The sequence below is a fragment of the Rousettus aegyptiacus genome, unplaced genomic scaffold, assembly GCF_014176215.1.
Source record: "Rousettus aegyptiacus isolate mRouAeg1 unplaced genomic scaffold, mRouAeg1.p scaffold_m13_p_1, whole genome shotgun sequence".
NCBI lineage: Eukaryota > Metazoa > Chordata > Mammalia > Chiroptera > Pteropodidae > Rousettus > Rousettus aegyptiacus.
Window position 1 is genome coordinate 123394287 of NW_023416284.1, and position 24133 is coordinate 123418419.

General features: G+C 34.1%; 1 protein-coding gene and 1 pseudogene across 6 annotated transcripts in view; both read left to right on the forward strand.

Annotated features, from left to right (window-relative positions):
- The first annotated feature begins 219 nt into the window (after nucleotides 1-219).
- Nucleotides 220-24133, forward strand: part of IRAK1BP1 (interleukin 1 receptor associated kinase 1 binding protein 1) — a 32126-nt gene continuing 8212 nt past the window's right edge. For 5 of the 6 annotated variants that reach the window (XM_036219633.1, XM_036219626.1, XM_036219619.1 and 2 more), the window contains exons 1-4: nucleotides 234-715; nucleotides 11356-11421; nucleotides 22249-22379; nucleotides 22483-23224. In XM_036219633.1, the coding sequence (XP_036075526.1) occupies nucleotides 329-715; nucleotides 11356-11421; nucleotides 22249-22379; nucleotides 22483-22753 (855 nt within the window). In that variant the 5' untranslated portion in view covers nucleotides 234-328 and the 3' untranslated portion in view covers nucleotides 22754-23224. Of the gene's footprint in view, nucleotides 716-11355; nucleotides 11422-16979; nucleotides 20843-22248; nucleotides 22380-22482; nucleotides 23225-24133 lie in introns of those variants that run through there. The other variant, XM_036219636.1, reaches the window with a different exon arrangement.
- On the forward strand, nucleotides 14031-14149 carry LOC118605373 (annotated as a pseudogene).

Genomic DNA, 24133 nt, shown 5'->3' on the forward strand with positions numbered 1-24133 from the left:
AAAAAATCACAGACTTGCGTCGGAGAAAGATAAAAGCAATCCCACTCGGGTCTGCCTGGCTTCTCAGAAAAATCTTCCAAGGTATGCAAGGCGCAGGGCCAAAACGGCGGTGGGCGTGGAAAGGAAGACCTCCTTGAGTGGGAGGCCGCAAAGCTTACCGAGATTTTTGAAAGCCGTAAAATAAAGACGTTAAAAACTATAACTACTCGCTCAGCCAACACCTCGTTAAGGAGCTGCGGCAAAATTCTCCACAAAACTTAGCTCGCGCTCTCTAGCGGCTCCAGGACGTCCAGACTCCTCCCGGCATGCTCTGCGCCGCACACTAGCGATGCCTAACGCGCTTTGGCCGCTTCGGCCACCGTCGGCTCTGAGTTGCTGTAGAAACCCAGCTGCCATCACTATGTCGTTGCAGCAGGCCTCTCAGTCGCGGGTGTTCGTGGAACTGGTTCCCTGGGCTGACCGGGGCCGGGAGAACAATCTCGTCTCGGGAGAAGATACGCTGCTTAGTCTCCGCCGTCCTTTCTCCGCAGCACAGGCCCAAACAGTATCCCGTGAGGTTCACGTAAGCGGCACCGCGGAGGTAGCTGCGAGTCCCGACCGGGCGCAGGTAGCGGTGCGCATCAGCAGCACCAAGGAGGCGGCGGCCGAAGTCAAGAAGAGCGTTTGCCGCCGCCTGGACTACATCACGCAGAGCCTCCAGCAGCAGGGTCTGCAGGTGAGAGCTCTGCTGGGGCGGAGGCTCGAGCCTGACCGCAAAACCCAGATCGCCGAGGTCCGGCCCCGAAAGCCCCTGGAACAGGGATGGAGGTGCGGAGGGTCTTGAGCGTTCCGGACACTTTAGTCTGTCTCATCGGTTTTACACGGTGCCAGGACTTGGCAGAGTGAATCTTTGCGCCATCCTTCTAGATGAAAATAATTATTGGCCGCAGTCATTGTAGAATAAGAGACTACAAATCGAAATGGGGTTTTATATGGCGATATTTGCTGCAGTAATTGTTTTTAACCTTGAAATGAACTGTTAAATTTGAAACATTAGATGTAAATGCTTGCCTGAGTAGTGTTCTAGACACTAATCATTTTTTGTTTTTATTCTGAACCATGGAATTGACAAGTGAAAAGCATGGCCTGCTTCCTTCCAACCATGGAGTGGTTTTTCAGTATTGTTGCAAACAGTAATATATGTAGGTGGGGGGGGGGAAGTAATCCACTTTCTTTTTATAAAGACTCTTAAATTTTTTCTCCAGATTTTTTAGTTTTAAATTTTTTAAAAAAAATTAAGTCAGTGTATTGTAGACGTCCCATATATTAAATACCTCTACTTACCGGAAATGTTCATGAAACAAATCACTAAATAAATCTTATCTTAAGCCTACTTCTAAGAAAAAAAGAAAAAAAATGAACTACCCTTAATTAATCTGTACAACAGCCCTGTTAGGTTTTTATATCCCCATTTTCTAAATATAAACATGTCAAATAATGCTCTGAACTTCAACCAGGGCAGTATTTCAACTACTGTACTCCTGAAACCAAAATCTAGGTGGTTCCAACTATTCTAGGGGGCTCCATATAATTAGAATGAAAGAATATTAGAAACCATAGAATGGGTCAACTATCTCACTTCCTTCATTTTGCAGAGCAGGGACTCTTAAAGGCCAAAGTGCTTTATCCAGGGTAACACTGAATTAAGAAAAGTGCTTCCAGTTTATTGTTAGAATGGACGCACCCCCAAAAGGCATGTCTTTATTTTAAAGAGAAAATATATTTGTACTGCATTTACAGTTATTTAAAAAGTCATTTGGAAAGATGCCACTAATGATTACAGTTTAGAAAAATTCATGTGCTAAATAGAATAATGTGAATAAAGAGTTTAATATGTTTAATATGTAGAAAAGTATTTCCTCCAAAAATCTGCCAGTGCCGCAGTACTATTTGAATAATATAACTAATTCTTAAGCTATTTACATAAAATGTATCCTGTACTCACGTGGCTATAACTTCTAATATGTAAAACAAAAAGAATTATTATGTCCACGTTACAGTTAAGATTACATTGATTCATGTCCCAGTCAAGACATACAAAGGTCAGTTCTCTCTCAGTTATTTTTGATAATGATTATATGTAGTCATTAGAGCATTTGTTCAGTAGTTAGTGCAAAAAATCATATTTGCTGGACAAATTATAATGGGTCTTCACAAAGTCTGTTCATTTTAAATTTTGGAATCTTTGATTTATAAATATCACTCCTCTACTTAAAGGGCTCTTCTTGTTCCAAACTCCTTTGCTTAATAGTCAGGAACTATCATTTTCAGTCATCTTTCTCCCCTGGTTGACTTGCAGACTTCCACTTTTTTTCCTTTAAGAACCAGCGCATATTCACCTTGGCATTCCTTTCCTAATCTAACCCTGTCATGCCATACTCCACCTTATCACTTTGTATTATAGTTGTTGCTTTTGTCTCTTCTCCGTATTCTAAACCTTTTTAGAGCAGAGACCATTTTATCTCTTGTTTGCTTTGCATTCAGAGGTTCTGCTTCATACACATCACATAATGTATACTCAGAAAATGCTTTCTGAATGAATAAAAGAAATAAATGAAGCACTAAATGAATAAACTATTCAAATATAGATCATATGTAGTTTTTTGATCATATGTAGTTTCACGTTTTCATGGCAAAATGTTTTCAAGTTTTAAGCAGTATTTACTCATTCAACCATCAAACATTTATTAGGCATTCCTATCACTGTTCATTTTAAAATAGCACTTAACATGATATGTAATTATTTTGTTCTCTGTTTTGTTCATTCCTCCCGTATGTTGTAAGCTCCAGTATTGACCTATTCATAATTGTATTTTTTTTTTTTCCGATAACTGTGTAATGGATGCCCCATCATGTTGCTAGGCACCGGAAATAGAGAATGAGTAAAACTTAGACACTTTACTGAAGGAGTCTTATGATAGGAATAAATAAATATATAGTTAAGTGTTATGGTGAAACTATGTACATGATATAATACAGTAAAGTAAGAAAAGGAAGTAATGTTCATTTTAATTGAGGCATTCCAAAAAGTCTATAATGAAAGTGACACCAGTGTCAAATCTTTAAGAGTGGCTGAAGGGAAAGCATTCCAGTTTGACACTAGAATACAGGAAGTATATGGTTTTGAAACACTTTATGCAGTTCACTATGACTAGGACACAGGAGTACATTGAGAAAATGGAGGGGAATCAAGAGATAAGACTGAAGAAAGCTGTAGACAGACATGGAAGAAGCCTTGTCTGCCATACTGAGGAGTCTGGATATTATTGATAATAAAAAAACTGCTTACTATCGCTAAACCTTTTACAAATGAGTCCCACCACATGAGACTGGTAGTTCAGTTGCCATTTTACAGATGAGAACTCCCAGAACCAGAGTAATTATTGGCAGGTAGCCTACCCACGGTCACAAAGCTAGGAAGTGGCAAAGTTTAGGATCCACTCAAGAAATTTGACCTCAAAACCCATACATACTCTTAACCATGATAGTATGTTGCTGCTTTATTGTTCTTGGCAGTAGTTGAGTGAGTTTTTAAGTAGAGGATGTAGCAGATGCTATTGATACCCCACACTGTATCCCTTGCCACTTCACATTGCAAGCAGTTCCATCTGCCAATGCTTGTGAATTTTTTGCCAGCTTTCTCTGGCTGCAAGAATCCACTCTGCTTACAAGTGGGCCAGCCAGTTAGTACCAAACAATTAACAGTCCCTCAGCCCCCGCTTTTGCCCCCAGTTTCAGCACCTTTCACCTAAGAGCTGAGGGACGTGATGGAAAAAGACCCCAGATTCTTCACCCATTGGGCAGGATCACATGTTGGGTAGGATAATCTGTTAAGTAGGCATGTGTACTACCCTGGTTCCCAGAGTTTATTTTCAGGAGTAAGTTCTTGTTGCCTACAGTGGTGACTGCTTGACAACACACCCTTTAATGACTTTCTTTCCTTCTCCATTTCATTTCTCATTCCACTATATTATTTCTTGGAATCATCTTAAAAATTAACTGCTGATATTCTAATCCTTGTCTCAAAAGCCTGTTTCTGGGTATGCCTAAATTAAGATAGGGAGTAGTAGGAACAGATTGAACACATCATATGAGCTGACTTCAGTTTTTCATTGCTAAAAATGGTGACAAATGTATATCCTTGTTGCTAGGTATTTATCCATGTTATTAATTACATTCTTTGGACATTAATTTCTGGCTTACATGTATTTTTAAGGTTTATGAAAAATTACACTCTAGGAAGATTTTCTGGACCAGAAATATATCCTAGGTAAAATGCTCATTATTTTCTCCTTTAACTTTGTAAATCCAGTAGTCAAAAACTATTAGCTTTTTCTCATTTTACTTTTTTTAACACTTGAGGTTAAACTTTTTTTTCATGTAAATTGCCAATTTATATACTTTCCCCTTTTTTGTTTTGTCTTTATTCATTTATGGGAACTTTCAAAATTAAGATTATTAATAACTCATATTGCAAAATTTTCCCCAATATCATACTTGCCATATAACTTTGTTTATAGTGTTGAGCATTCAAAATCTTAAAGATTAGTCAAATTCATTAGTCTTTTCCATATGTTTTTGCCTTTGGTTTAATTCTTCCTCGGTCCTTTCTAAGCCTAAAGCTTTATAACCATTAACTAACATTTCTTGGAATCTTTAAGGTCCCTTTATAGTACTATATATTTGATGTGTTTAGAATTTATTTTGGTATAAGGAAAAAGTTTTTGTTTTCTCCTAAGGGGTAAGTTGCTGTACTGAAATCATTTATTGAACTCTGTCTTCTCCTGAATATGCAAAAACCTATCTCAAACTTCATTTAAAGATAAAAATTATCGCTTAACATTACCTGAAATTCAAGTTGTAATGTGCACTTCAGGTATGCAGTGGCCAGAGCTCTATTTTGATGTAGTTCTCTTGGCTTTGCCTGCAGTTTCCTGCATAATACCAAAATGGGTGCAATATTTCCAAGCCTTATAGCACATAATACACCATAAAGAGAAAGATGGTAGTTTTTATTTCCTGCAACCACATAAAAATAAAAATTCCTATAGTTTACTCTCTATGGACAACCTAAACCTTTCTTTGTGGACAGAGAAATGCTATCTACTAATTAGCTTAGATTTGAATTTCTACCCATTTTTTAACAATTCTTTGACAAGTTAGATGTGATCATTCTGAATGGTTTAGACCTATCAGGGATTACCTTGAACCACTTACTTGCTGCTCAGAGAAAGTAGGAGCAGATTGTATGACATTAGGATTCCATATTGCTTGTTGTGCCTATCTCTTTGAAATGCTACTGATAGTATATTTGTAATATTCAGACATTCAATCAGTTTCAGAATAGTACTAATTCTTTTGATCCTTGTTATGTTCTCGTATTAGTACCACATTGTTTAAATTATATCTTTGTAAAACATTTGTAGAGCAAGTTCTCCCCACATTACTCTTCTACTGAAAACATTTGCTGTCTGCAAGGGACATATTAAATGACATCATGAGAGTACAATTGGAAAATCCAGAAGTGGAAAATTCTACAGTCCAAATAAAACTTCTGTTCATATTTCGCATTTTTTATATAATAATTTCAGGAGAATTGCTGATTTTACAGTACTATGTCCCAGTGCATTCAAATACTTTTTCTGTAAAATTTCATGGTTTTCTTTATGTTTTTACTTTTTAAGTTTATTTCTACAAGAACACAGTTTTTTATGGCTATTGAGAATATTATCTTGTTTCCTTCATAGATTTAAGTAGTTTTTCTTATATTGACCATTTTGTCTTTAAATCTGCCCTTGTGTTTAGATATAAACTAGCTTATATGAAATAGCTTCCCAGGAGCTTAATTGGAAAAATTTAATGGACTAGGCTGGTATATTTAAATGTGTTCTAGTTTGTACCCCATTTGGCAGGATTTCCCAGTCTCAGCACTATTAATAACATCTTGGACTAGATAATTGCAACGGGCTGTCCTGTGTATTGTATAATATTTAGCTGTATTCCTGGTCCCCATTCATAAGGTGACCAGTTTGTCCCAGCATACCTGGGACTGTCCAAGTTTTACAACTGAAAGTCCCATGTCTTAGGAACCTCCTCAGTTCCTGGTAAACAGGGACATTTGTTCATTCTGTCTACTCACTGCATCACAGCATACTCACCCTAAACCTTGTGACAATCAGATATGTCTCTAAACATTCACATATATCCCTTGGGGAGCAACATTGCCCTCAAGTTGAGAACCGGTGCTCTACAGATAAATACACAAAAAGTCTCATACTTTGTGTGGGTACCCACCAGCCAAACGCTACCAGGAATATATATATAGTGAAACAAATGTAAGTTTATTTAGCATGATGCAGCAAAGAAAAATGCACCACAAAGGACCTTAGTGTTTCAGAAAGGGGTTACAGAGGAACCTCATACATTTTGGAGTTGTGCTGAGTGGTTCTAAGGAAGGATCAGCAAAGTAGGGGCAATGTAGCAATTGGTTATTCATTTTTATCATAGAAAACTCAGAGAATTACAGTTGGTCTAGAGTTGCCTTCTGTAAAGGGTGGCAATCAAGCAGTGAAAAACTGTTAATCAATTTTGTGGTTGCGGGTCAGTTAATTTGTTAAAAATTTTGCTTAGGTTCTGTCTGTATCCTGTTGAAAACACTGTTTACATTCTTCCTAGAATTTTCCAATCTGATCACCAACAGGCAATTTTTATCTCTCCACTCCTTATAACATTATTTAGAATTATAAAATTTATCAAATATCTGACTACATTGAAAATCACAGTAACTACTTATATAGATTACTTTAAATTACACAGCACTTCCTTTTAAGAATTACTGGCTAAAGTGAAAATCTTAAAAAGAACCACTGGGCTACACCAAATAAGTATCTTACTGCATCTAAGATTTTTTTTTTTTCCAAAAAGAAGAACACTAATTGTATAAAGGCAAGTCAGTAGAGAACAGAGACTCTTCCACAGATGATGCTGTAACAATTGAATGTCCATGTGCAGAAAATGAACCTTGAACTATAATCCATAACTTTTACAAAAATGGTTCAAAATGGATCATAGACCTAAAATAAAACATAAAGGAGAAAATCTGTGTAACATTGGGTTTGAAGATGAGTTTTTAGATATATTACCAAAAGCACAATCCATGAAAAAAAAAAAAAACAAGATAAATTGTACTTTATCTAAATTAAAAACTTCTGCTTTGCAAAAAAAAAAAAAAAAAAAACATTGATAAGGAAAGGAAAAGACGATCCAATTGCCAAAACTTGGAAGCAACCAAGATGTCCTTCAGATGGTGAATGGATTAACAAACTGCTGTACCTCCAGACAATGGAATATTATTCGGTGCTAAAATGAAGTGAAGTATGAAGCCATGAAAAGGTATGGATGAAACTTAAATGGATATTACGAAATGAAAGAAGAATATCTGAAAAAGCTATGTACTGTAATGTTTCAACTATGACATTCTGGAAAAGGCAAACTATGAAGATGGTAAAAAGGTCAGTGGTTGTCAGGGGTTGGGACAACGGGAAAGATGAATAGGTACAGCACAGAGGATTTTTAGGGCAGTAAAAATCCTCTATATGATTCAGGAATTATGGATATAAGTCATACATTTGTCCAAACCCACAGAATATACAACACTAAGAGTGAACCCTAATATAAACTATGAACTTTGGGTGATCATGATGTGTCAGTGTAGGTTCATCATTTGGAACGAATGTACCATTCTAGAGGGAGTGTTGAATGGTGAAGGCTGTGCATGTATGGAAACAGGGAACATGGGAAATCTGTACTTTTCACTTAATTTTTCTGTGAACCCAAAACTGCTCAGAAAAAAATAAAGTCTTTTGAAAAAGACATTCCACAGACTGGGAGAAAATATTTGTATATCACATATCTGATAAAGGAATTGTATCAAGAATATATAAAGAACTCAATTCAACAATAAATAAACAAGCAGCTCAATTAAAAATCACAACTATCTGAACAGATAGTTCACTAAAGAATATATACAAATGGCAAATACATGACAAGATGCTCAACATTATTGGTCATTAGGGAAATAAAAATTTAAACCATGAGATATCACTAAGCAGCTTTCAAAATGGCCAAAATCCAATATCACTGATGATAGCAAGTGCTGGCAAAAATGTAAAGCAACAAATTTCAATTCAGTGCTGGTGAGATTACAAAATGGTACAGCCATTTTAGAAGACAGTCTTACAGTTTCTTATAAAGTTAAATGTAAGAACCATTCAGTCACAAAAGAGAATTGAAAACGTATGTTCACATAACAATTTTCACATGATGCTTATAATGGCTTTATTCATAAATTGCTAAAACTGGAAGCATCCAAGATGTCTTCAACAGGAGAATGGATAATACATCCATGCATTGGAATATTATTCATCAAAAAAAAAGGTACAAGCTATTGCTCCACAGAACAACATGGACGAATCTTAAATGCATCTCATAAATGAAAGAAGCCAGACCTCTGGAAAAGGAGAAACTGTAGGGACAGAAAAAATCAGTGGTTGACAGTGATTGTTGGATAGGTAAGTGGTTGGCAGGCTATAAAAGGGATGCACAGAGGAATTTCTCAGGTGAACTATTCTTTGTAGTACTGGGGTGATGAATACATGCCTATGCATATGTCAGAACCCAGAGAGCTGTAAATCACAAAGGGTGACGTTAATGCATGCAAATTGGGGGAGGGCATCAAAATGAGAATCCCAGGGCAGAATCCATACCATGACAAATGAACCTGACTTACAAATGAATGATACAACTCCACTGAACGTGGGGGGGAGGAGAAGGAGTGTCCTAAGTAACTTTCAAAAATGGTGATTTGACCGGAAACTAAGGATTAAAGATGAAAAGATAAATAAATACTCTAGTTGGTAAGTATTTTCTAAGGGGATCCTGGTTTTACACACAAGTGGTTGGTGAGTGACGGGAACCAGATTTCTCATTATTGAAGAGGGAAGTTACAGATAGAAAAGGATGTTTAGAATGAACTATGTGGTTCCAAATTAGAGTTGGAAACTCATATTTAGCTTAGTATATATACAGATTGATAGGTACTGAAACGTTTGTAGAGCTATGTGTATACTTGAGTTTGTATACATGCATATATTAAACTGTCCACTGAGAAGGCCTATAAGGAATGACACTCCAGTAGCAATGAGCAGTCTCAACACCCAGATCTTGGTTCTAAATACCAATTTCAAAGAAAAGATACTAAGCTTCTTGGAGAAAGAGCTGATTCTAAGGCTGGCAAGGAAAACAACATGAGCCTCTAGAATCCTGTATCATAAATAAGGAAGTGCTCAAAAAATAAAAGGATGGGGATATATTAAAGGGAAATAGCCAGTCTGAAAGAATTCCCAATTGCCAAAGCCAAGAAAATTTAAGCAACAAAAGGAACAATGTAGCATTTATTGAGTGAATGTGGGCTGGACTTAGTGACTTGCCTTCCATGAATAAAGCATGAAAAGGGAAAAACAGTAACTGTAAAGTGGAGGACACTGGCAGACACTACCTTAACCAAGTGATCAAGGTTAATGTCATGTGGATATCATGTACCCTAGCCCATGACATGTGATAAGAAAGACACTTCGCTTCTGTGGTAGTCTTAACTAAAACCTGTCACTCTCATCTAATCATGAGAAAACACCATCATACAAACCCAAATTGAGAGACATCCTGCAAAATACCTGACCAGAACTTTAAAGGTTACAAAAATCAAGGGAACACTAAGAAACTATCATAGACCAGAGGAGATTAGGAAAACATGATAACACAATGTGGTATCATGGATTGGATCCTGGACTAGTAAAAGAACGTTAATAGAACAACAGGTAAAATCCAAATAAAGTTTGTTGTTAATATACTAATATTGTTTTTTAGTTCTGAGATGCGCCATAGTAATTAATATAAGATGATAACATCAGAGATATCTGAAACAAAGGTATACAGGAATTCTCTCTACTAGCTTGGCAATGTTTCTGTAAACTTATGGGGTTTGGAGACATTACCTTCTTTTTTTTTCTCTAGTATTAGATTTTGCTTTAGCATATTATTTTTAATAAAAACAATAACTATTAAATGTAACAATAAGATTCCAGCTACATTTTCTAAAATTATTTCTCTAATGATTTTTCAGTCAGAAGTTTTATATGTATCAAGTGAAGCAGAGAAAAAATGAAAAGAGACATCCAAAAAATACAAGATATATATGTCATAAGAAATGTTAACAGAAAATTTTCATGTTAATAAAGCAAATAAAGCTGATTATAAGCAATATATACAATACCATTTTACATTTATCGTATTCTAAATTTTCTACAATGAGAAGATTTTACCTTTATCATACAAATACATTAATATTTTCATGAGAATGACAGACATTAGAGCTATAATTGGAACTTCAGATTTTCAGGTTATACCTTTAGAATTTTTCTGGATAATATAAAATGCTTGAAATTAGTTTCTATCTTAAAATTCAGATGTAGCTAAATCCCCTACAAAATAACAAAATTAAATCATTATTGGGCGTTATAGTCTTCAGCATATAATTTGAAACATACGAACTTTCATGAAATAAAAGTTCTTTCTGTCCCCATTAAATTTTAAAACTTTTGAAAAGTAAATAAGAAATTTAATATTTTTATCAGAATTGTGTACCCTGTATTTACCCAGAGATCTAGAATATATTAGTATTTTCTAAAAACATACTGGTCTGAGGCTAGTATTTTAGGAAACTTTCACTTCATAATAGCTTAGCAACTACATTTGAGTGCCTTCTCTATGTCAAGCACTTTATATACACCCTGTCATTAAATCCTAAAAACAATTCTGTGTCATGGTATAAATTTTATAAATTCAGAAACTAAGGCTCAAAAAAGTCGGGTAATTTGCCCAAAGTTGCATACTATATAAGTATTCAGTGAATTTGTATTAAATTATTTATAACTTAAACTTTTTAAAACTCTTAATATTCCTATAACATTCAGGATGTTTTATAAACAAATAATCCCTCATATATATAGCACCCTAAGTTCATATTTTTGTACAAACTAATGTAAAAATTACTACAAATGATTTGACAATTAACAATGAAATTTTCAGCAACTTTGTGGGCTTCTGAATTTATGCTATGTTACTGTTAGGAAAGTTTTAAAACATCAGGCAAACCAGTTCTTTCTGCATACTCTGTCATTCTGATTTTAAAAAGTTCAGATTTCTATTTTGTTTTACCATAATTCTAAAGTAATTATAACTTTGTACTTTCTGTTTCAGGCAGAAAATGTAACTGTGACAAAGGATTTTAGAAGAGTGGAAAATGCTTATCATATGGAAGCAGAGGTATGTATTTATCTTAACAAATAATTGGAAACAGCATGACTTTGTGAGGACAATTTGCGTTTAATTTTATTCTTGAACTGAAATATACAGGAGAAATGCTTCTCATGGTATTAATAAAAGACTTTTTTTTCTCAAAATCATTTTTGTGTTATATATCTAAGTTTTTTTTTAAATTAATGACATTTAAGAGAAATTGATTAGAAATGGAATAAAAATAGCAAGGGGGAAGTAGTAGTTAATTGTGACCTGAATGAAATTTTAGTAATGTCATCATTTACATAGTGAGCATGAAACACTACAGAAGAGAAATTTCTTCTTTGCTAAAAAGCAAATTAATGAAGTCATAACAAAGGACTGAAACACTTTTCAACATTCTTTTGTTTCACAATGCAATTTTATTGTGTCGCAGTAAGTTAAGGTTTATTTAAAAATAGAAACTACTCACCCTTGGCACAAATTGAAAAGAACAAAACATTTTTTGTACACTCAATAACATTTTGTTCCGACAACTGCCTATACTTTTTACTTATTTTAAAGATTTTGTGATCAGGATTTTATGAAATCAGAGTATGTTATAGTTATGGTTAGGTTACAGGTCTGCTATCTGCTTATGATTCTGAGCACATTGGGATATATGCTTGGTCCATGCAGTCACCTGGCCACAGGAAACAAACAACAATGGGGTTAGAGTGGAATCTTGTTTATCTAGTCAGAGAATCTTTGTCTTTACAAGTGAAAATTACCTGAGGAAATCTCCTAGTCATACCTTCAAGCAGATAATATATTATTTTTCTAATTTTAAGGGTGTGACCTTAGGCTCAGATCACTGAGGCTCAGACGTCTCAAAGATCATATTCCAAGAATTAGAATAGATATTAGAATCCTGGCTTCTTATCTCTTCAGACAATAATTTCCATAGTACACTGTTACCCCAATAATTACTCTAGCAGTTTTCTAACTTTTCCATTTAAAACCTTACTATCTCAAAGAATTCAAAAATCACTTATGATGATTTTAGGAATCCATTTGGCAAAAGTTATTTTGTACTAGTGGGGACCAAAAAATACCTATGAAACAGGATAAAGAAGTCTGGTAAGATTCCATATTATAGAGATCGAAAGCAAGGAGTTACTCTAGCACTCCTCCAGAAGTTGTTACCCGTTAGGACTTCAGTTTGTAGTGAACGAAGATAGGCTCAGGTTAACTTAGCTATTGTGAGAGTACACCAAGAAGTAAGGAGGAAAAGGAACAGTCCCAATAGACACACAGCCAGGCTTCATGGAAAACTGGAACATTTTTCAGACGGAGTTATAGGGACTGATCCTACAGGTACAGAAAGTGAATCAGAGCTTCTTGTTTTGTTATGAGACATGACTAAATGAGGACTTAGCGAAACTCTGCTCCTCTTCCTTCTACTGTACTTACCTTTTTAATGTCTTCAATTTCTTAATCGGAATCTGATTATATTTTGTATAGGGCTCCCTGGTAATCAGAGCTCTTGTACCACACAATCCATTACATGATTGCCCTTGGTCAGCATCAGCAGTCAACGAGAACCAAGATGGTGGGGTCACAAGGTACAAAGTATGCTAACCTGTGCATAAAGAACAATGTGTGGCTTTATGGCTGTGGATGTAATAAGCACAAACACCTCATGTCTTACATACGCCAATAGTCCCACAGACAGTTAAATATATAGACTAAGATTACACAGTAAAACATTACTTTTCATGTAATAGTTGAAATTTTCATCCTGAAAGGCACTATAGAGGTTCTTTACCTAAACTTTCACCTGCTTTGCTGCTTCTCCTTATTTTAAACATAAGAATATTGAAAATTAGAAATTACTAAGTGACTTCTGTAAGAGTAGATGAGCGGTGGTATACGTGAGGAAGGAATTGGAGTAACCCCTTGGCTTTACAATCCCTAACTCTCTATTCCTTCTGCTTCTCATGTTGTTTTCTTGTCATAACTTCAGTGTTAGGACAGATTTTAAAAGACTCATTCCGTAAATGTCTTTTGAGTAGAAAGTATATAACCAGTTCTCCCCATCCTTTCCTTGCATATTTGAAATGTGTCAGGTGTTTTCTATACATTATCTCATCTAATCTTTATTAACTCTTCATTTTTGTTGTGAAATATTTTATACATAGATAGGCATGTATATAAACGGCTCATTCCATTCAGACATCTAATTAATACAAAATTTTCTAACATTAAACCAGTATTGACTCACTAGTACTCATCTATTATTAATAGTATACCTCTTCAAGAACAAAACAAGACTAATACTTCTTCCTTGAAGTACATACTTGAAGTTTAGTACCATATTCTACCTGTTTTCTTCTCCAAGAGTAAGAATCCCTAGTTTCTTTGGCCATTTCTTGTATGACAAACTCTTAAGTTAACAAATTTTCTCATAAAGCATCTACAACTACAGCATCCTAATTATGATTTAGCCAGTCCATATGAAAGATGACTATCTTCATTATTTTGGCATGTATCCAATAACACATAAGACTAAACTTTTTGGCATGTACATCACATTGTTCCCTTCTGTTGAGCTTAAACATCGTAATCAGTAATTACAATTTTAAAAAGTGTCTTTCATCTACGGCCATGCTACCCTGAACAAGACCAATCCCATCTGATCTCAGAGGCAAAACAGGGTCAGACCTGGTTAGTACTTGGATGGGAGACCACCTAGGAAGACCAGATGCTGTAGGCATAAAGAATAAAAAAATAAGGGATCGTAAGCTTACAAGGTCCTTGCAATCTGTGAGGTCAACCGAGGGTTGCCTCGCCTAAAAAAATAAAATAAGTGTCTTTCTCACGTGCTGCTTTTAAATCATATTTTTCCTGTTATGGCTGTTTTTAAATGAAGTATGGGATGTTACATATATCTCTGGAAAATTGTGACCACTAGATTTGATCTATGTTTTTAAATCTTTTTAGGTCTTGATTTTATCAAATAGTATTTATTTTCGGTTCTACCAGCTCTATGTCACCAACTTATTTGATCATCAGTGTACCCATCAATTTAATAAAAATATTGAGTAGCATTAATTAACTATGATCCTAAGCAACCATGTTGCCATAAAGACTATATGTCAGTATATCCTAGGACTTGTCAAAATATCTAGATAATATTTAAACCCCCTTTGACCATATTATTTCTCTGGACTTACCAACTAGGAAATCAAATTTAGAGTATATCATGATTTGTTCTTAATGATCTCAAATTTACATGCTCAGTATATTGGCCCTTGGACAGAAATAATTTGGCAATGGTACAGATTAAAAAGAGTATGGAATTAGTGAACTTCACTCTCTGAAATAAAAACAAAGTTAGAAGTCAGATGGGTTTTCTACTTAACATCTCAGCAAGAAACTAAGTAGAGTCAACATATGATTAAGGACCTTACAAGATTTTAATCTTGAATTCTTAGGTCCTTATTTTATTATTCCCTGAATACCTACCTGGAAGACCATTAAAATGAGAATGCCCTGTATACTTTACTTCAGAGACAGGAACAAGGAAGCCAATGAGACTGACGAAGAAAGAAAAAAATAGGTTGTGAAAATAGCAGAGAAAACATGCAAAGTGCTTGAGGCCAATGGCAAGGGAGCAAAATGAACCAAAAGGCCCTATCTTTTCTTCTCCTAGAAATCTTTTTTTTTCCCCTTTCCTTATTTCTTATAAATTTTAAAATAATTTGTTATAGAATCTTGCCTGGAATTGAAAGTTCTCTAGCTCACTAGACTAGTTTGTTCAGTTTTATCAACTTATCTTTTTTTGAAATCAGAACTAGAAGTATTTTTAGAGAGGTTTTTAGCCTGTTTCTTTATGGTAATTTAGATTAGCAATAGTAATTCAGAAGTCTCATTTGTAGAACTTTTTAATAGCTGAGATTTGATTTATTCAGGAGATAAGTGCATTAAAATCACTTAAAATCTCACCTATTTTGAAATTAGTTTCTTTAGTCCTGAAATTCTAAATTAATGGGGATTCTTCCAGACTAGAGATGTGAAGGATTTGTATGATAATATCAAACTGTTTTGTAATTTAATACAGCTAGTACAAGGTAGTGTGTAAATATACGTATGTATATATATATGTACATATACATTTGTAATCACAATTTTTTACCTTTATGAAATATAATTAGGACTCTGAATATGATACATAAATTTATCCTCAAAATTTTATCTTCCATGTGTTAGATCTGGTAAAAGATTTTTATCCTGTATATCTCCCTTTAAAAGTTGTGACACAACATGTCTTTATCGAAGTGACTCTGCCTCATTAACTTTGATTTCTATATAGCTATGTATTGATTACAACCAGAATGCTGAATTTAAAAGCTAAGGTCAGGGCACTGATTGGGATGAGGCCAAAGAGCTGATAGTTCTGTTATCAATGTATATGTACTCTGAAAGCTACATTTACTGACTTTTTAAGTAATAGTAAGAGGGATGCAGGACAAAGGAAATCTCATTTGTAGCTACTGAGCTGATCTCAACAGATAGCTTTTCCTTTTATTTACAGAAGTAGAGCAAGCAAGCACAACATATTAAACCTCATTCTTTGGGAGTAGATTTACCTCAAATGACTTTGGGGTAGGAGGAACTGGAAAAGAGCTAGTATCTTTTTTGTAGCCTGCTTAGTAGTTTTCATAGCCCTTCTTACCATATACACTTTTCTTTAGCAAAGAATACTAAGGATACATAAAAGGATTCAGCATGTTTTGTAGGAAAGTAGGCATATTTATATAAATTTTCTTAGATGCATACCTAGAAGTAAATACCACTTTTTAAAGAGGATTTCTTTTATTCTTGCTTTTAGATCAGTTTCATTTACCACTTTTTAATCCCATGTGCAACCTATTTATATCGCAATTTTGAGGAGATATTTGAAAAAAAGAGACCACCATCTATCATCTATCTGATATTCATATTTAAGGCACTGCTTGATGAACAAACTATAAGACCACTTCATACAATTTCATGAGATTCAAAGATAGTTTTAAAGTTGTGTAGGACACATTTGTTCTTTATTCTTGCCTTTTTAAAAATTAGGTGCTAATTCTGACTCCTATTAAATGGACGAATCATTTGAGTTATTTATCTCTTTATTCTCTTTCCTAAGACTTTAACAGAGTTGAGGATCTGCAGTTGGTCGCAATGTTAAGGGTGAATAAATATTGTGTTAGCGTGTGAAGTCGGTTATCGAAGATTTTAATAATTGCCCCCCAATTGATTTTGCTACCTCAAATATAAAGGTAGACTTTAAAGCTGCAGCTGGTGAGGACTAAGGTGAAACACTCTTGATTGTTACTGCTACTGCCCCATCTGAAATAACGAGTTTTAAGAAATTTGAAATTATTGATGAAATCAGAATATGTACATGTTATGTCAGACCATACCTGAAATATATAGTTAATAATATATAGTAAAAATAAATATTTGAATTAGGGAACGGTCTAAGCTGCTATAACAGATAGGTCCAAAAAACACAGTGGCTTAAACAGGATATGAATTTGTCTTTCTTTTAACAGCCACAGACAGTCAGCACAGTGATAGCAGGTCAGCTCTGCATCTTAACCCATAGCTTCTATATCATTATCTTAGGTGAGTACTCCAGTTCCCATCATCATACTATGTTTAGATCCTACGAAGTGGGAAAGGAGAAAAGAAAGGGGAACAAACCCATTCCTTTTAAGGGCTTGACTCATCACTGCTACTTACCTTTCTTTAGCCAGAACTCAGCCACACTTATTTGCAAGGGAATCTTAGACATGTAGTCAGGTGCCAATGCCCAGCTAAAACTTGTAGGTTCTATCATTAAAAAATAGGGGGGAGTGATGAATATTGGTACCTGTATTATTGTACTTGGGCTGCCATAACAAAATACCACACACTGGATGGCTTAAACAACAGAAATTTATTTTCTCACAGCTCTGGAGTCTGGAAGTCTGAGAATAGAATGGCAACATGGTTGGTTTCTGATGAGAGCTCTCTTTCTGGATTCTAGATGACTACCTTCTCACTGGGTCCCTACATGGTGGATGCAAGCAAGCTCTCTGGTGTCTCTTATATAAAACACAAATCTTACTAGATCAGGGCTCAACCCTTACGACCACATTTAACCTTAATTACCTCCAGAAAGGCCCAATCTCCAAATACAGTCACATTGGGCGTTAGGGCTTCAACATATGAGTTTTGGGGAGATACAAACATTCAGTCCATACCAACACACCAATTAGGATTCTATGTCAAAACAACTCATTCAAGTATTGGACCTGAGTGAGAAGGGGGAAGGGATAAATTACTAATATCAGAACTCAAACAGGAAATATCACTACAGATCCTAAGGAAATACAGGATAAGAAAACTAAAGACTAATATCTCTCATGAACATACAGGCAAAAATCTTCAAATATTTTTTCCTATGTATCAGCAATGAACAAGTGGAATTTCAAATTAAAAACACAATTTTCTATAGCACCCCAAAACATGAAATACTTAGGTATAAATCTAACAACATATGTACAAGATCTATAGGAGGAAACCGAAACTCTGATGAACTAAATCAAAGAACTAAATAATGAATATATGTATGTTCCATGTTCATGGATAAGAAAATTTAATATGATCAAGATGTCAGTTCTTCCGAAGTAGATATACAGATGCAATCCAAATCAAAACCCCAGCAAGTTATTTTCAGGATATAAAAAAAAAAAATGATTCAAGTTTATATGAAGACACAAAAAACCCAGAGTAGTCAACACAGTATTGAAGAAAAAGAAGAACAAAGTTGGAGGACTGACACTACCTGACTTCAAGACTTATAAAGCTACAAAAATCAAGACTGTGTAGTATTGTTTGAATAACAGACAAATAGATCAAAGGAATAGAATAGAGAGCTAAGAAGTAGACTCCCATATAGTCAACTGATCTTTGAGAAAGCAGCAGTACAATGGGGCAAAGATAGTCTTTTCAACTGGTGCTGGAACAACTGTATATCTATATGCAAAAATAAATGAATCTAGATACAGACCTTACGTCCTTCAAAAAATTAACTCAAAATGCATCATAGAGCTAATGGTAAAACACAAAACTATACAACTCCTACAGGAGAAAACCTAGATGATCTTGAGTGTCACGGTGACTTTTTAGATACAGAATGGCATGATTCATGAAAGAAATCATTGATAAGCCAGACTTCATTAAAATTAAAAGCTGCTCTGTGAAAGACAATGTCAGTAGAATAAGACAAACCACAGACTTGGAGAAAATATTTATAAAACACAATTATTCTGAAAGACCTATCTAAAATATATAAAGAACTCTTAAAACTCAACAATAAGAAAATAACCCAATATAAAAATGAGCCACAACCTTAACAGATGCCTCACTGAAGAAGATATGTAGATGGCAAGGAAGCATATAAAAAGATGTTCCACATCATATGTTACTAGGCAATTGCAAATTCACTACACACCTATTAGAAAGGCCAAAATCTGGAACACTGACAGCATGCAGAACAGGGACTCCCATTTATTCTTGATGGGAAAGAAAACTGATACAATTATTTTGGAAAATAAAGGTTCTTATAAAACTAAACATACACCTACTATATCATCCAGCAGTCATGCTCCTTGGTATTTACCCAAAGGAGTTGAAAGTTGATGTTCACGTAGAAACCTGCACACGAACATTTATAGTAGCTCTATTCATAATTGCGAAACTCTGAAAGCAGCCAAGATGTCCTTCAGTAGGTGAGTGGATAAACAATTATACATCCAGAAAATGGAATATTATTGAGCACTAAATAGAAATGAGGTACGAAGCCATGAGAACAGGGAGGAACCTTAAATGCCTATCACTAAGTTAAAGATGTAATCCGAAAAGGCTACATATGTATGAATACAACTATATGAAACTCTGGAAAAGGCAAAACTATAGAGAGAGTAAAAGGATCAGTGCCTGCCAGGGTTTAGCAGGGAGGGTGATATGAATAAAGGGAACACAGAGGAATTTTAGGACAGTGAAAAATCTCTATGATACTATAATGATAAAATGATAGACATGTCATTATACATTTGTCTAAACACATTGAGTATAAAACACCAAGAGTGAACCATAATGTAAACTATGGACTTTGGGTCATTATGATGTATCATTGTAGGTTCATATATTGTAATAAATGTACTACTCTGGTGGTGAGTGTTGATTATGATGTGGGGGTGGCAATGCATGTGTGGAAAAAGGGACTATATGGAAAATCTCTGCACTTCTCTCTTTTGCTATGTGCCTAAACCTGCTCTAAAAAATAAAGTTAAAAAAAAAAATACTGGGATGGAGGAGCACGAAGGTATGGGGGAGATTGACGGGCCTCATAATAATGGTGGCTGCATGACTTAATGCACCTGTCAAAATTCATAGGACATAGAGTAAAACGTATACTTTACCACATATAAGTTATATCTTAATAAACCTGATTTTTAAAATATAATAGGATGGGTAGACATATCATGCTAACATGAATCCAAAGGAAGCTAGAGTGACTACGATAATATCAGACAAAGTAGATTTCAAAGCAAATACTGTTACCACAGATGAAGATGATTTTATAGTGATAAAGGGGCTAATCAAGAGAACATAATAATTCTAAATACATATACATTTAATCACAGCTTCAAAATACTTAAGGCAAAAATGACAGAACTGAAAAGAAATAAAAAGTCTACAGTTTCAGTTGGAGCTTTCAATATTCCTTTCTTAATAATTAATGAAATCAGATAGCAAATCAGTAAGAATGTAAAAGATTTGAATAACACTATCAGCCAGTTTGATATGCTTCACACTCATTCCAACAACAGCAAACTATACATTCTTTTCAAGTGTACATAGAACATTTGCCAAGATATACTATATTCTGGGTCATAACACAAGTCTTGATTAATTTAAAAGTATTTGAATCATATGATTCAAATTAAATTAGAAACCAATAACAGAAAGGTGTGATTAAATTAGAAGCCAATAACAAAAGGTCTCAGGAAAATCCCTCAAATATTTATAATTTAAATAGCACACTTCTCAATAACTCATGGGTCAAAGGATAAATTGAAAGATAAATTAGAAAGTACATAAATGCAAGAGAGAATGCCAGTTCTATACAAATTTTTCCAGAAAATGAAAAGGAGGGAATACTTCCCGACTCATTATTTGGGATCAGGAAAAACAAATTACAAGCAAGGAAAACTACAGACTAATATCCATTGTAAACATATGTGCAAAAGTTATACACAAAATTTAGCAAGTGAAATCCAGTGATGTATAAAATGAATAATACATAATGACCAAGTGTGGTTCATTCCAGGAATGCAAGATTGGTTTAATATTCAAAAATTGGCCAATCTAATTTACTATATTAATAAAGAAGAAACACCATGTAATCATATCAGAAGATGCAAAAATAAAAATCCAACACCTAGTCCTGATAAAAATTCTCAGCAAACTAAGAATAATGTGGAACTTCCTCAAACTGATAAAGGGGACCTATGAAAAATCTATAGCTAACATCATATGTAATGGTTAAACAATGAATGCTTTGTGCCTAAAATCAAGAACAAGACAAACATATCTATGCTTATGACTTCTATTCAGCATTGTACTGGAAGTTTTCTAGCTAGTATAGTCAGGCAAGATAAATAAAAGACATCTAGAGTGGAAAGTAAGAAGTAAAATTCATGACCATCTCTGTAGAAAATCTGATGGAACCAACAAGAAAACAATGAGAATAAGCAGCAAAAATATAAAATACCTAGAGATAAATCTGATTTCAAAAACTGAAAGACCTATACACTGGAAACTACAAATTATTCCTAAAAGCAATTAAAGAAGACCTAAATAAATGGAGAAACATACCTTGTTGGTGATTTGGAAAACTCAGTATCATTAAGATATCAGTTCTTCCTTAATTGATCTATATATAGATTTATTGCAATCCCAATCAAAATCCTAGTCAACTTTTTAAAAAATAGAAATTGACAAACTGATTATAAAATACATTATTTACTTAGCATTGAAACCAGACAGAACATTAGTCTTCGCTGGATAACATTTATGATTAAAGGCAACTGTTCTGCATTGTGTAAGATGACTCAGGAGGTCACCTCGCCCCTTGCTTTCTCTTTGCTACTCCAGCCTACTCACCAGTACCTGTACTTTTTTTGTTTTACATATCGAACTTGTATAAAGTTTCCTTAGAAGAAAGGTTTAGTCGTCTTCTATAAAAAGTTTTTAAGACTACAATTTAAAGTATTGCTGAGTATAAAGACTGATCCCACATGTTAAAGGGCAGAAGACATAATGAAATAGGTGAGTATCTATATAGAGATCTGAAAATAACTATTGGAAAAAAGAAACATACCTCACTGAGAGCAGTGAAATATGATGTAATCACTACTAATCAGAAGGCTAATGGCACAGATTTGGCTAACGAGTCATGAAAAATTTATCAGCATTATAAATTAGCCAAATAATAAAGTTTAAGAAGAAATCCTCCAATTCTCTTTCATAAAAAAGTCTCTGATTGGTTTAAAATATATTTTAAAATATTAAAGTTACTATTGGATAAATTATAAATTCATAAGCAAAAGTTTAGTAACAAAATAATTTAGTTATAAGTAGGCTTTCATATCTGTTACATACTACAAAATGACACTGTACTATGGATTTATGTTTTTACTCACATTTAGAGGAAATTCTGAAATAATGCATCAGGGATGAAAATAATTTCAAGTGTCATTTCATTTACAGGTCTGCATTACATTTACTGAATTTGGAAAAATGCAAAATATTTGTAACTTTCTCGTTGAAAAGCTAGATAGCTCTGTTGTCATCAGCCAACCCCAGTTCTATCATACTCCAGGTTCCATTGAGAATCTTCGGTAAGTTAAGCACGTCTTTAACTAAATTATCAATTAATTAAAACTATTCAGAACTACAGTTCATTGAATGTCATATTAATAATCTCTGCATTTAATTCCTAAGACGGCAAGCCTGTCTTGTTGCTGTTGAGAATGCATGGCGCAAAGCACAAGAAGTCTGTAACCTTGTTGGCCAAACGCTAGGAAAACCTTTATTAATCAAAGAAGAAGAAACGAAAGAATGGGAAGGACAAATAGATGATCACCAGTCATCCAGACTCTCAAGTTCTTTAACTATACAACAAAAAATCAAAAGTGCAACAATACATGCTGCTTCAAAAGTCTTTATAAACTTTGAAGTAAAGGGGAAAGAGAAGAAAAAAAAACATCTCTGAAATTCTAACCAAAATATATTGTTTGTATCTTTTTTGTCAGTTGTATACTTGTTTGCTATGTGTATATATACTGTATAATATATAAAGTGTTTCTCTCAAAAATCTGTCAGTCCTTGAATATAGTCCCACAGAATATTTATGTTTACTTTCTATTTTTCAAAACTCACTATGGGAAATACTCTTTGGAAATAAATATGTTATGTGCACACTTGTATACTTAATTCATCTAAGGGCATGTGTCAATAATTTTTATATTTCTACTACAGGAAGAAATAGTAACACAGCTATTAGCATACTTATTAACATTAATAGAAAGAATGAAGAGCAACATATAACTTCTGATAAAAGGATAATGAGATATACTAGGATACTACTTTGATGCCAAAAATAACAACATATGGACCAGATCCTCCTCACCAAGGCTGGATTATACCTGCCCTCTCCAATACAAATACAACTCAAGCCACACAGGTAATTTAAAATTTCCTAGTAGACATATTTTAAAGAAGTAAAAAGTAAAAAATAAAGAAGAATTGAAACTTTAATATTTTATTTAACCTATTATATCCAAAATATCATTTCATCATGTAATCAATATTTTTAAAATAATGAGTATTTTATATTCTTTTGTATACTAAGTCTTAAAAATCAGTGTATATTTTATATTATAGCACATCTCAACTCACGCTAAATTTTCATCAAAAATACTTTATCTGTATTTAAGTTTTCTAAAATTTAGTTGAAATAACAGTCATACACCCAAGTTCCAAACATGCTTAAAAGATATAGTTACTGGATCAAGTATTTGTTTTTAAATTCAAATTTTTAAAAAATTCAGTTTTTTGGTGTTACTAGCCACATTTCAAGTACTTGAAAGCTATAAATGGCTAAAGGCTACCATGTTAGACAGCGAAGGGTAATTACACTGAGACAATACTGATCCTTATAGCTATTGATGTAATAGCAAGTACAATGCTATTGTATTACATATTATCTAAAGGTGATTGTAAGGCAATTCTGTTAAGCAGCATAGGCTTTCTATTTTCTACCATATACTTAGGTCCTAGAGTTTTTCCTTTGACATATCTTGATATTCATATACCAATATTTCTTTCCTATAATACTCCAGTATGTAGTTTCCATCCCCACTTACTTTCTTAAATGTCACTGGAACAATTTTATCCATTTCTTCTGCAGTGTCTTTGGCAAAAGGAAGTGTGGAAGCCAAGAAGAAAAGTTTTAGAATCCAACACCATTATGTTCAAATCTGGACTTTACTAATACAGTGTAAGCTCCTTTAGAATGGAGATCTTGTCCCTTTTTTTTACAGTCTCAGAACCAGCACAGTGTCAGAGTCAACACAGAGTAGGCTCTCAAATA